This window comes from Danio rerio, chromosome 22, assembly GCF_052040795.2.
Source record: "Danio rerio strain M-AB ecotype USA chromosome 22, GRCz13ab, whole genome shotgun sequence".
NCBI lineage: Eukaryota > Metazoa > Chordata > Actinopteri > Cypriniformes > Danionidae > Danio > Danio rerio.
In genome coordinates, this window is record NC_141042.1 from 14,455,236 (window position 1) to 14,470,663 (window position 15,428).

The 15,428-nt window shown below is 38.3% G+C and overlaps 1 protein-coding gene across 2 annotated transcripts in view; it reads left to right on the top strand.

Annotated features, from left to right (window-relative positions):
- Window positions 1–15,428, top strand: part of sh3bp4a (SH3-domain binding protein 4a) — a 54,895-nt gene that overhangs the window by 29,376 nt on the left and 10,091 nt on the right. For both annotated transcript variants that reach the window (NM_001316330.1, XM_087302522.1), the window contains 1 exon segment: window positions 40–2,402. In NM_001316330.1, the coding sequence (NP_001303259.1) occupies window positions 40–2,402 (2,363 nt within the window).

The window sequence follows — 15,428 nt, forward strand, 5'->3', positions numbered from 1 at the left end:
TCAGATAAGTAATTCATATCAATTTGTTTAACGTTACAGTGCCTTCTCCCAGTGCCTTGCGTTTGGCCCCATCGACTTCATTTGGGACTGCACGGGAAGTTGTTGCCATTAAGGATTACTGTCCATCCAGTTTTACCACCTTAAAGTTCTCCAAAGGGGATCATCTCTATGTGCTGGACACATCTGGAGGGGAATGGTGGTACGCCCACAACAACCGAGAAATGGGATACATTCCTTCAACATATGTCCAGCCAATCAACTACAGGAACTCATCTCTTAGTGACAGTGGAATGATTGACAATCTTGGGGACTGTTCGGAGGAGGGCGCAAAAGAGCTAGACCTTTTGGGGGAGTGGACTGGAGTGTGTCTGAAACCCTCCCTGCCTTATGACAACAACAACCCTTTCTCCATGCTGTCCTCAACCAACCCATTTCTAAATGGGTCTATGGATGATGTCCTCGATCAAAACAGCAACGAGAAGCCGAATCAGTGCAACAGCATGGATTTACTTTTCTTTGACTTGCCTTCAGCTCCTATCTCCACCACCAGCAACACAAAAGGGTACAGCATTAGTGGCTTTGATGGGACATCCACCAGCGCTGATCTCGAAGCCTTGCAGATGCTTCGCAAGGACAATCCCTTTTTTCGGAGCAAGAGATCCTACAGTTTATCGGAGTTATCAACCTTACAAGCTCAGTCAAATCCTCCATTGCCTTCATCAGGGTTTTTTACAGGACTTAAAGCTCCCTCGCCCGAACAGTTTCAGAACAGAGAGGACTTCAGGACAGCATGGCTAAACCACCGAAAGTTGGCACGATCTTGCCATGATCTTGAATCTCTTGGGCAGAACCCAGGCTGGGGTCAAACACAACCAGTAGAAACCAATATTGTCTGCAAGTTGGACAGCTGTGGAGGGGCAGTACAGCTCCCAGATACGAATATCAGTATTCATGTTCCCGAAGGCCATGTTGCAGTAGGAGACACTCAGCAAATATCTATGAAGGCTCTACTAGATCCTCCTTTGGAACTGAACAATGACAGATGCTCCACTGTCAGTCCAGTGGTTGAAATCAAACTGAGCAACATGGAGATAAAGTCATTCATTACCTTAGAGATGAAGGTATCAGTTATGACTAGGACGGAAAGTCCAATGGCGGAGATTGTATGTGTGAGAAGTGATTGCAAAGAGGGTCCCTATTCTCCTGTTCCACAAGCTTACATTTATGGTGATACCATACAAGTTCAGCTGGACAACTTGGAGCCCTGCATGTATGTCGCAGTTGTTGTCCAGGCTAAACATGTTTCCTTCAGTTCAAATGTATGGAATCATATGGTGAAGAAAGTTACATTGGGCCTCTATGGGCCCAAACATATTCACCCGTCTTTTAAAACTGTTGTGGCCATTTTTGGCCATGACTGTGCCCCTAAGACTCTACTAGTAAGTGAGGTAGGGAAGCAAGCAAAATCTGCACCCCCTGTTTCCCTACAGCTATGGGGGAAGCACCAATTTGTACTTAGCAGACCTCAGGACTTACAGATAGGCATGTATTCAAACATGTCAAACTATGAGGTCAAGGCAAATGATCAAGCTAGGGTTGTTCGTGGGTTTCAGATCAAACTAGGCAAGGTGAGCAGGCTCATCTACATGATTTCATCACGGAAAGCAGATGAGATTTCTGACTTCACGCTACGTGTCCAAGTAAAAGATGATCAGGATTGTATCCTTGCGCAATTTTGTGTTCAAACACCCCAGCCGCCCCCTAAAACAGGGATGCGGAACAATGGGCAAAGGCGGTTTCTTAAGAAGAAGGAAGTTGATAAAATAATTTTGTCTCCTTTAGCAATCACCACCAAATACCCACAGTTTCAAGAACGCTGCATTACCAACTTGAAGTTTGGCAAACTGATCAAAACCGTTATCAGACAGACCAAGAATCAGTACCTGCTGGAATATAAAAAAGGGGATATCATCGCCCTTCTTAGTGAGGAGAAGATCAAACTCAAAGGACAACTATGGACCAAAGAATGGTACATTGGATACTATCAGGGAAAGATTGGACTTGTGCATGTAAAAAATGTACTTGTGTTGGGAAAGGTTAAGCCTATATACTTCTGTGGGCCAGACCTAACAACCACAATGCTGATGGAGCAAATCCTAAAGCCCTGCAAGTTTCTCACTTACATTTATGCCTCTGTGAGGACAATACTTATGGAAAATCTGGGAAACTGGCGAGCATTTGCTGATGCTCTGAGCTACGTGAATCTTCCTTTGACGTATTTTTGCAGAGCAGAGCTGGATAGTGAACCCGAGAGAGTTGCCTCTGTGCTGGAGAAACTAAAGGAAGATTGCCTCAACATGGAGACCAAGGAGAAGAAGTCTTTTCAGAAGGAACTAATGATGGTAAGCCTCCATGTGCATTAATTTGTCTGACTTGCATATTGTGGTTATGTTTGCTTTCTGAATGCACTAGATACCCTGTCCGAAATGGACGACTATTGGAAAATTGGTCACAAAGTACTTGATTTAAACCTGCTTTATGCAGTCCTGCTTATCTGTCTTTTCTCTTATTAATGCTTGGGGCTAATTCTGATGAGAGTGCACTTGCTCTCGTGAGCTGCTCTCTGCTGCCTTTCTTATCTGTACAGCTGTGGAAACCTGCAAGTGCAGCAGCAGCCAGAACCCTGCATGGTTTGCTCACTCTCAAACTGAAAGAAAGATTGTATTAGTTTTTTATCACTGGGCACAGGATGTCCATGGCTGGTAATATACAAGTTGCCTCTGCCTAATCTCTACAGTGTTCAGAAATACTAATTGTTCGGTGTCCTTTAAAGATTAGTTAATCTATAAATGAAGGTACTGTCATATTTTATTCATGATGTAACTTAAATATATAGTGGCACTTGTCTGATATTTTGGTATCAGTCTTCAGTCACTGTGATTAGATTACAAAGAAAGAAAGTTGGATTAGACATTTAACATGAGTGGGTGAGTTGTGAACAAACAACTTCTTTAGTTCAAGATGTTCTTTCCCGCTATTGTGTTATTGATAAGTTAGTATCTCAACATCACAGAATGTAAGTTGTGAAGCCATTTCTACCTTACATAGCCATTCCACTAGCATTACCGTATATCTCATTCATTAGTAATAAGTTTTATGCCCCACTTCTGTCAGCTCAGAAAAAGTGGTGCACGGAGAAAGATACGTGTTATCGGTTGTTCAGGCTGAATAGCAAGAGAAAGGAAGGTCTTTTCTTTTTGCAAACGTTAGCTGTAACATCTTGTCTTGGATAAGCAACACAAATAAGCAACACATTTTAGGTGTTTTTGAAGGTCCAAATGGGGATGCTGGGTTGTCCCTGATATTAGTGTTAAAGCGATAGATCCCTGACAGGAGTCTTTGTTTTATTGTCCACTACACAACAGACAGAGCTTTTGTTGAAGTTAAATTATTCAAGACTCGAGTAGGCGGTAAGCGTCTTTTACAGGGTACAACACCTCAGCAATCGTTCGCATCTCTTTCAGTGTGTTTCTGCTGGCTGAGAGAGAGCTTCATCATTGTTTCCCTGCCGTGCTTCAAGTGCTGACACATTCATCAAGTGGAGATGAGGCTATTATTCCCAAGGCCTGACGTCAGAGGATAGTTGGTTGTCTTTTGTGGAAGAGAATCGATTTTGAAATTGCAGTCTGTAGTCCCTGATGGGCACACAGCCTCCCTCTTGCTATTATTTAGGGGTCTGTCATTTTGAGTTTGGTAATTACGGCCGATGATTTTTAGCTTGGTGACATTTGGAGTTGTGCAGACAATGGGATTGAAGAAATTTTGCTCTGCGTCGAGTCTGACAGGCCAGCTATTAAGCATAGCGTAGCAATTTATAGGTCTTCCAAGCTAATACCCCCCTGTATTGTGATTTTAACAATTTAGTATGCTGCTTCAATATCCTCACTTACTGTTAGCGTTCCCCACACATGCAAATGTGCTTAGCCTAAATCCATAAATATATGACTTTTCCTATTATGCCAAATTTTGTCATGTCACAAATGGCAGCTTGCCACCTATACTCAGCAAGCTGTGCATTTTGAAAGCTTGTCTAGTTGGTGGTTGGCGAGGCTTTCTGGAAGCTTCCAAAAGCTAAAAGAGCTTGGCAGCTGCCTCAGCCATATCTAAACACTCCTAAAATAAAACCAAACAGCAGGGGGGCACCCCAAGGCTGTCAGGCTAGTAAAGAAAAAGCTAAACAGAGGCATTTTAATGTGCCTGGTTTAAATATTTGGTGTGGGCAGAACTGAGGTTATCGCCAGCTAACAGCAAGCCACCTGCTTTGGGTTTAGCGTTGTTGCTTTGTGTAAATGTCACTGTAGTGTTTCGTTGAAAGATAGCATATTTATATTGGTTTATGCTAAAATTACATGGGTGTTTGTGGAGTACTATAATCTCTAGCTGTTTCTGCAATCGATTGAGTGCGTTTTTATCTCAGGTTGCTGACAGCAAGCTGACAGTCTTGTGTCTCTGTCTGGTTCAAACTGGCTGTTTTTGCCCCTAAGGGTTAAATAATGCATTTATAAGAGATTTCCGACAGCTCCTGCCTGAGGATTGCCTAAGCCCTGACTTTTTTTTCCTCAAATAGCCTTGGAGTGGTCGGACACATTTTGCATGCTTCTTTAGAAATCAATGTGAAACACGACCTTCACCCCTCTCTGCCCTCTGGTAGCATAGCTAAAATTAGATTATATTTCTGGGACTACTCGACCATAACTGCAACAATTGGTCTCATTTTACAGTCATTATTGTGAGTGTAAGTAGTGTATTGACATTTAATGTGGCCGCCCGCTACTGTATTCAGGACCATCATTGCTGTAGCTTTATTGCATTTCACAATGAAAAGCTGAAACCTCTCACCGTCTTTGTCTCTCAAATACTCTCATTCTAATTTGCATACCATCTGTTCTAAATAGAATACAAGGTTAGAACTTGTGGATTCTGCATTGTGGGTAGTTTGTTGAAATAGTATAACCAAATAGGTTGTCAGTATGTTTCGTTGCATTTTTTTTCCCGTCTTGGTCACTTTATTAATCGCTGGTTGCCACATCGGAAAGAATTGCCAACTTATCCAGCACATATTTTGAGCAGCGGATGCCCTTCCAGCTGCAACCCGTCTCTGGGAAACATCCATACACACTCATACACTATGGACAATTTAGCCTACCCAATGTACCACATGTCTTTGGAGTGTGGGGAAAACCAAAGCACCTGGAGGAAACCCATGCAAACGCAGGGAGAACATGCAAACTCCACACAGAAATGCCAACCGACCCAGCCAAGGCTCGGACCAGCAACCTCCTTGCTGTGAGGTGACAGCACTACCTACTGCGCCACTGCATTGCTAATGTTTAGGATAGATTTTAGATGAATTTAGCAAAATATTTGAATGTTTATTCACACTGAAGTTTTGTTAAATTTTAGCTCAATGTTAACACATCATGCTAAAAATGTGTAAATATACATTTTTAATATGTTTATTGTATAATGTTGAAGATAATGTTAAAATTTGAAATGTTGAAAATGTTGTTTTTTCAAAACTATTAAGATATAATAAAAGAGTTTAGCTTGCTATTTAGCTATTAGAACACTTATGTCAACTAGTGTTGGGTATCGTTTGGGGTTATTTTGATACCAGTGCTAAATCGATACTTTAAAACGGCGCCTAAACCAATATTTATTTTTATTTTTTATACATTGTAAAACAATTTAAAAAATACAAAATGGACCACATAAACATGTATCAATAAGCAAATACACTGTAGAGTATTTTGAGCAACAACAACAAAAAAAAAACAATTAAACAAAAACAAATAAAAGAAATAAATAAAAAAACAATAGTGCAATCTTACAAACAGAAAAAACAAGTCTACAATGTGTTGACCAGAACTAGTATCCAGTACCAAGCTGGGAGTTGGGTGTAGGGGACTCAATCAGAAGCTGAAGAGTTTGGATGTGTTTGCGAAGATGTTCCCCTAGTTTTTTCTAATTTCATAAAATAAAGAGCATTTCTTATCCAACAAGTGTGGGAAGTTGGGTAAAGGCTCTTCTAGTTCTAATTAATCGCATAGCCAGAGGGGTCAAGAAGGCTACAAAGTCTACAAAATGAGAGGGTGGTGTGGCTGGGCGGGAGAACCCTAAATAAACCAATAAGTTGACACGATGGGATATCAACAGTGCTAATAACAGACAACGAAAGGAAAATTTCCCTCTAAAAAGAAAGCAGGGAAGGACGGGACCAAAAAGAATCAATAGACTGGTGGATGTGAGCTAGCCTCCTCTTGCACCAATGAGCTCTGTGCACTAAACCGATACTTTTGAGCCACAAAATTATAGTGGAAAATCTTTTTATTAGATAAAAAATTGTTTTAAACATTTTAGTTGAACAATATAATTAAAGTTTAAAGTATACATCAAATCATATTTTATATATTTGAATTGCATTAATATATTTCTGTTGATCATTTGTTTGTTCGCATGAATGCAAGATTTGCGTTATGCAAAATTTTATTGCATTAGCTTACTACTAACCTCTGGAAAGTCAGTGTCATCAAAATCAGTGAGTGAACTCTTTCTAGGGTTATGACTTGAATGGTCACTGAGAACGTTTACATAGACACCAATACTCCAATTTTATTATGAAGTGTCAGATGATGTCGTACATTTCAAGTGTCTTGAAAGTGTCAGATGATGTCGCAAACTGTCAAAGACAGTATTTAATTCCATTTGTTCGCAAATGTTTCATTAAGTTTGACATGTTTCCCACGCAACTTTTGTAACACATCTACTGCACGTTGCTGTGGCAGAATCCTTGCTTTTAAAATAGAGCCATACTTTAGACTGCTTACTTTAAGCAAATTTGATGAACGCAATCATGGGTGTTGATGAATCTGAAGGGAGTCGCGCAGCGGATGCTCTGTACTGCGCGCTTTACCTTCCATAAGCAGAAAGAACATACGCCTAACATTGCTGACGTTGTCCGTAAAGTTGTTTAGAATTAAATGTCTATAGATGGTGTGACGATGCATATCTATCTGTGCCTATGATGCACCCCTTGATGCTTCTCACGTCCTTGTCGCAGCACCAGTGGCACAGAAATTCATATGATGATTCACTCTGGAACATACTGGTTACATAGTTACTGGTACCATCGGTACCCAACCTTAATGTCAACATAGATGCTTATGTCCAAATTTTGTTATATAAGAGTAAATGAAAGTTGTATAAAAACATTATTTTTACTAATTGCTAACATTCAAAGAATTTTGTTACAATAGTAGCATATTAACTTGACGTACATACTTTTAATCTCTCATATGAGCACACAACATCTCATAGCTAAAATGGGTTAGCATGTCCAATTAGCATTCATCACCGTAACCTTTTCAAAACCACTTTCTGAGACTTTGACTTATGCTAACCGAACCGCAACATGATTGAATCCAAATCATTTACATTCATTGCTAAGATCCATCAAGACCCTTCCTATTAAATAACATCTTACAACTGAGATCAAGCCGCTCTTGTCGACAGAGATCATTTGTTTCCCGGGGTTACGTTTTTCCTCGGCACAGTCAGTTCTGACAGCAGACATTTGTTGTCAATTTATTTCCTGAACCCTGCAGTCTAGAAAGCACCTTTGCTGTGTGGCTCTCAGTCAGGACTGTCTGATCCGGCCGAGTTTTGTGGTGCCAGTGGTGGATGTTGGCAGGTATAATCTGTCTGATGATGGGGGAAACCAGGTGATGGGAGGATGCCAAAGATAAATCTATAACTGCTGTGATTCGTTTCCATTGCGTGATTGATGCCGTGATGGATCGCTCGGTAATTGAACGTTTGAGATATCTTGCCATCATTCTCTGAAATTAAACTTATTGGGAGGGAGTCAGCTGGATCCGGAGGGCTCAGGAATGCCACAAATTCAGAGTCGCAGTGTGAAAATGACATATTAGGATATTATGTTATCACAGGTGCATGAAAAGCCTAACATTGGTGTGGGAAATAAGGTCTGGAAATGGAATTTTTTGCTATTCTTTCCTTTTTGGGCATTACATTATCTGACTTGACAGTTTAAAAACATTCCAATAATAATTAGTATTATTTTTTTTTTATTTTTAAATTACATTTATTTATCTATTTTATTAATTAATTTATTTATTTTTACCTTACCTAAACTTACTTAAGAATCTGGAATTATACTACCTGACAAAAGTCTTGTCACCTATCCAGGTTTAGGAACAACAAATATTTACTTGACTTCTAGTTGATCATTTGGTATCACAATTGGCTTATATGAAAGTCAAAGGCCTCTAGATTACGCTTTTACCAAAATAAAATATGATCATGCCTTGATTTTTAAGTGTTTAATTTGGACAGTAAGGTCTGACTTTGCTCATGCAATAGTCTTATCACTTAACAGAAATATTGTGCAGTATAGAATATAAAGTCATGGTGCAGTGGAAAAAGAATGAATAATGTGTATGACTCACATGAGCTTGAAGGACTGCATCCATACATCTCTGCAATGACTCAAATAACGAAGTCATCTAGAATGGCAAAGAAAGCGATCTTGCAGGAATTCCAGAGTTCATCAAGATCCTTTGGATTCATCTTCAATGCCTCCTCCTTCATCTTACCCGACATGCTCAATAATGTTCATGCCTGGTGACTGGGCTGGCCAATCCTGGAGCACCATGACCTTCTTTCCTTTTAGGAACTTTGATGTGGAGGCTGAAGTATGAGGAGCGCTATCCTGCTGAATGATTTGCCCTCTCCTGTGGTTTGTAATCTAATGGGCAGCACAAATGTCTTGATACCTCAGGCTGTTAATGTTGTCATCCACTCTGCAGATCTCTCACCCCCCCCCCAAATTTAATGTAACCCCAAACCATGATTTGTCAATCACCAAAATTCACAGATTTTTGTGAGAATCTTTGGTTATAAGTTGTTGCTCTTACAACTGGGATCAACGACAAGACTTTTGTCAGGTAATGTATTTGGGGAAGAGATAAAGTGTTTAAAACATTTTGGAATTTAAGTAATAATAATAATAATAATATGCTGTTTTATTATTTATTTTTATTCCCATTTTTCTAAATTTTCTCAATTTTAAGCTGATTTAGCATTTCACAATTTAGCATTTAACCTTTTTTCAAATATTATCATTGATCAACTTTTGTACGTGAGATGTACTTAATTTAAAAAAAATAAAATACATCATTTTCAACACTATGATCCTTTGTTTACGACAGTAAATTAGATTTTAGTCAGATTCCTGCCTTGCATACCAGGTTTGACTTCTTTCTTTTGTTGCGTGGATGGATATCCTTGTTTGCTCTCTGAATAAGTGATGGATTATCATTTTTGGCTGAACTATTTTTCAATATGTTGGGCAGAATGCAGAACAAATCTGATATTATACATTCACCCGCAGAGAAGGAGGAAAAAAAATGCCTTCAACTAGAAAATAAACCTCCCCTCATTATTCTTCTACTGGTGAGAGAGAGAGAGAATATCCTTGACGGCTTCATTTTATTTGCTTTTACAGCTAAGAAGAAAGATCTTTGGTCTTCCTCCTACTCATCGGCTTCCCTTCCTCCCTGCTGTTTCCTTTCTTTCCATCTTTTTTTTGCCTCGCATCTCTATCTAAACTACCGAAACGCAGGAAGCCACAGCGGGCATCCAAAATAGTGGAAAGGAGATCCCAGACTTTCTAAACTCACCGGTCAATTTTATCTGTCCTTCATCCCTGTCAGGTTGTCTCTGGGGAAAGCAGACACTTTTGCAATCCCATTTGAGAGCATGTCTTTTATAGTCAACCGTTCAGCCACTGTTCCCACTCTCTTAATGGCTTTTCTCTCTTCTTTTTTTTAGTGATTGGAACTTTTCTGTAAAACCTGAAATTGGTTTGAAACCAGCTTTCAGGTCAGAAAGTCTGAGGAGAATTCCTTGTGCTTAAAGCAATAGTTCACCCCAAACTGAACGATCAGTCATCTTTTGGTCACCCTCAAGTGGTTCCAAAACATTTTGTTCTGTTTAACTTTGATGAATGTTAGAAAGAAAGAAAGCAAATCTGCGGAATTTGGTGGTAACTGGTTTCTTCAAAATATCTGCTTTTGTGTTGAGTAGGCCAAAGAAAATGAAACTCATTTGGAACAAGTGCAAGGTGAACTAGAACCTAAAGTTCCTTGACGAACTTTGATGTTGGCTTGTGAAATCCAACGTGACTGCACTGGGACTCAAAGGCAGTTGGCAGAAAGCGCATCGGCATCAGTGGGTGGTGAAAGTGAAGAGTTAGTTGGGGGAGGAGGGGGTAGTGAATGTGAATACCTGGTGGGGGCGGGGGTTTTGGTGAAGCTAACAAGGTGGTGGATGGTGAGGAGTGGGGTGTTGTAGATAAAGAGCCAGTAAGCTGGACTTTGTTCCAATGTTAAGTCAATGGGATTTGAAGTCTCTATGTTTTAAATGGAAGTTTCTTCATCATTGTATGTCAATGGGCAAATTTGGGGCACTCTTGCACCCCAGGGGTACAACTTACACACCAGTTTAATATGTAGATTTACACAGCTTAGCAGCCTCTTCAATTGTGGAAAATCACATGTTTCTAAGAATTTTTCTTTCAAAGTTATTATGTCAAAATTTGGTCCAATGTTAAGTCAATGGGATTTTTTTACAAGTTTTTCGGGTCAGCTTCTGGAAAACCAAAAGCCAGATCAGTTCGAAAACATATAGAAACTCGAGTCAGGGTAGTCTAAAAATCTGGCCGAAGTTTGGTGGTCATGGCATTAAAGTCCTTAGAGAAGAAGGAGTTTAGAAAAAGGAGTCTAGCTGTAGACATGGCAGTATACTATGGGTAATTATTGTGGAATGTACTGTACTCTGAGTAGCATTTGATATTTGTGTGTTTTAGGGTTCTTTATTAATGTGTTTCATTGTGAAAGTATCATGTGTTCATCATGAGAGACACATTTCAACCAGTTCACTGTCTCACAATGAGAAGTAATGATAATTTAACACAGTATGTACAATTAATAGACAACGCAAACATATGGATGGGATTGGAATTACAGAGTAAATATTGTGAGGCAGCTGCAAAGATGTTGGTTATCAAGTAATAAAAGCACAGCGGAAGTGGTATAACTGGTAAATGGTATAACTTAAAGATGCACTAAGCAAATTTTGAGATGAATGGAGTCCCAAACACTCACAACCAATCAGCAGTGTTTATGTTTTCAAATATCAATATTGTGACAACTTGTTCAGGATGCAGTGGCCTGAGGCAATTAAAAGCAGTAGAATATAACCCATGAGTAATTTATACTTGTTATACAACTGATGTAGTGCAAAACACACAAATCCAGCCTCACTGGAAATGTGCGCCCAGGGCTACATTTTTCCCCCTCTCAAATACGTTACTGAAGCACGTTTTCTTATACCTGCCATTTTTCATAAGTCCAACAGAGGCCGCTGTATACATTTTTGAGTATCTCAACATCTTTCTTGTGCGCGTCCATGAGAGAAGCTGGTTAGCCTGTTTGTAGTGCATAATATATTGAAGTAATATTGATTGACCCACCGACCACCTTCCCTAAACCCAACCAATAGTGTTTTCAAAAGCAAGCTAGAAAAGCAAAAAGCCATTGTGGTCACATGCTTGACCTCACATTGCTTTTTTTGAGAAGTTTGTTTTACCTGGTTTCTGGAACCAACCTTTGCCAGACTCAAACCTCGGTCTACTCAACTCAGATTCTTTGCCTTTTTACACACAAAATGGAACGATATGTACCCGCAAGCACATATTTATCGGTTCTCAAAAATGTTGCCCTGGGTACAGTTTCCTAATGAGCCTGTTTAAAATTATCATGAATTGAAATAAACCGTACAACATGATAGAGAAATATTTAAATCATCTTTAAAAATTCTGTATTTAACAGTCATTATTACTTTCATTGTAATTTTTCTGAAATGTAGTAATTATTACTATGACAGCAAAAATCTTAAGAAATACTATTTGATATTTGTATACAGATTTATTGTAAATGTCTATCTCTGTGTAAAGACATTTAAATAAATTCATTTTTAGAGCTAAGTTATGTTTGTGTTAGCATAAATATTTAATATGTATTAATATAGCATTATAGTATTTAAATAATCTTACCTCCCATATTTGCCTGCAAAGCGACACCAATTCCAGTCATTTTCTCATTTCTATTTTCAACCAACTGACTGAGCTTGGCATCTGCATTGTGATGTTTTAAGAGCCTTTTTGACTTTAATAACAGTGTGGTTGTGGCTCTCAGCCAGTTTATTTCAACGTTGTCCTGCACAGATGGTCACGTTTACATAAAACTCAGATATTCGCTCTATTCCAACCCCTGTCGACCATTCCAGCTTCATTAAAATGGTAACATTCTGAACAGGTGGCCTCCGGAATGTTCAGGGTGTTCTAGTTCCGGAACATTCCTTTGTGACGGACAGACTGAAGAATTCTGATCGTGCCGGAGGTCCCATTCCTTCACAATTCATCATTTTCTATATTAACCAGGTAATTTCGGCCTGAAATGCTCTTGTTGCATTCCAAACTGCTCCGATCAGGGTTTGACATTCCTGAGAGTCTGGAATCTGGAAAGGTATTCTGATGGGACAATGTTAGCATTTTTTTCAAGGCAGATTTTATCATGAGGACGGATAGAAAGTCTTTTATGCTTTAAGGCAATTCATTCCCTTCAGGTGAATAAAAAAGAGGGGATTTGGGGAATCACTCCATAATTCAGAAAATACTGTGAACAAAAATATAAATATATTCTATCTATCTATCTATCTATCTATCTATCTATCTATCTATCTATCTATCTATCTATCTATCTATCTATCTATCTATCTATCTATCTATCTATCTATCTATCTATCTATCTATCTATCTATCTATCTATCTAATCTATCTATCTATCTATCTTAAGTTTGCTGAAGTGGAGATTTATAGCTCAGTGTTGGAGAAAAGCTAATTTTGAGAAAACGGCCGTAAAAATAATCAATAAACACTTAAAAGTGTGTTTTGGAGGTTTTATTTACTATAGTCTCAAAAGAACTATAGTGTTTTGTCCTAAGAATTTAGTAGAATTTGAACATCAGTTTATTTTCCCATCTTAATACCAAACGTTTCAATCAAAACAGCTTCTTTTCCTCATTTTCATGAGTAACGCCAGACTGCTTTATCAGTGGATGCTCTTTATGGTCTTGCCAGTAAAACAAACATTTTCAACCGAAACGTCATTCTCATTGTTTATAGAGCTCGTTTCGGAAAGGCTTACGAAGATGAAAAAGTTCAGGAAGTGAATGCATAAATAAAAAATGTCTATTCAGAGGGCGGCATTTCACCAAACCATCTCTGGAAATAATCGCTTGACCCTGGGCTGACGAGACAGCATTCAAACAATAAATAAACCGTCTATTTCAGAGCCAATTCTTTCCTCTCTGACTCCATTGGAGGCTCATTTGTGGAGGGGATTGCTGTCAGTTAGTCTTTGACAAGTGGAAAGTCCTTCCTATTGCTGTTCAGATCTAAAAATGGCCCGAGCTTTCTCAGCATATTTGGCAAAATCTGATTATTGGAAATCTGGACTTTAAGTCAAAAGCATAATTGATGAAATTTGTGGTTTGATTCCCAATGGATGATTCTTTTGAACAGAATCTCAACACATTTTAAATATATAAGTCTGATTGCTAAGCAAATTAAATTGCACAAAAATCATGAATGGAATAGTTACTTTTCCTAACAAATTATTATTATTAATCGTTATTTCAGTTAATCAGACTCTATAATGTCATCTGATTCCTGAGCCAAGGATTTATATTAAACAATTGTTTAGCAAATCAGAAACTTAAGTACATAAGTATCAGATTTCCCAAATAAACGACTCTTGAATTGGATCTTTTTGGGAAATTAAAAGTCGTAATGTATATGATATTGTCTGAAACATACAGCTCTACCTGAAATCTGATTCATGAACAAGTGACTCTTCAGGCGGATCTATTATGATACACACAGCACCTACCAGTTTAGATCAATTCATAAACAAATGACTCCTTTGAACCAATATTCTTTAGTGAGTCAAAACATAGAGCTCTACCTGTAATATGATTCATAAACAAATGACTCTTTTAGGCAGATTAATTTGAAATATACAGCACAACCATTTTAGACCAGTTCATGAACAAATTACTCTTTTGAGCCAATTATTCTTTAGTGACTCAAAACATAGCTCTGTAATCTGATTCATGAACAAATTACTCTTTTGAGCCAATTATTCTTTAGGGAATCAAAACACACAGCTCTGTCATCTGATTCATAAACAAATGACTCTTTTGTGCCAATTATTCTTCAGGGAATCCAGGTTTACCTGTAATCTGATTCAGGAACAAATGACTCTTTAGGCAGATCACTTTGATGTATACAACACTAGCAGTTTAGACCAATTCGTAAACAAATGATTCTTTTGAGCCTGTTATTCTTTAGTGAATCAAAACATACAGCTCTACCTGTAATCGGATTCATGAACAAATGACTCTTAGGCAGATGTGTTTTATATATTAAGCAGCACTACCTGTTTAGACTAAACAACTCTTTTGAGCCTGTTAGTGAATCAAACATGCACAACTACTTTTTTCTTGTCATTTGTTGATTATTAAACAAATGACTCTTTTGAGCCTGTTATTCTTTATTGAATCAAAAAATACTGCTCTACCTGTAATCTGATTCATGAACAAATGACTCTTTAGACAGATCACTTTGATATGTACAACACTACCAGTTTAGACCAATTCATAAACAAATGACTCTTTTGAGCATTTTATTTTTTGTGAATCAAAACATACAGCTCTACCTGAAATCTGATTCATGAACGAATGACTCTTAGGCAGATTTGTGTTATATATTAAGCACTACCAGTTTAGACCAATTCAAAAACAAACGACTCTTTTGAGCCTGTTATTCTTTAGTGAATCAAAAATGCACAGCTCCTTGTTTTTGTCATCCTCCTAGTTTGATTAATGAACAAATGACTCTTTTGAGCCAATTGTTATTTAGAGAATCAAAAAATACAGCTTTACAGGTACCTGTAATCTGATTCATGAACAAATGACTCTTTTAGGTAGATCAATTTAATATAAACAGCACTACCAGTTTAGAGCAATCCATAAACAAATGACTCTTTTGAGCCAGTTACTCTTTAGTGAATCAAAACCAAATGCCAAGGCAGATCATTTTGAGTGATTTCCACTGAATGACTCTTGGGAAATGGTTCATTTCAGTGAATAATAACACACAGCTCTTAGTTTGCGATATATGTCGCAGAGGGTACGTTAACGCAGGATATTTGCTGCCTTTTTTG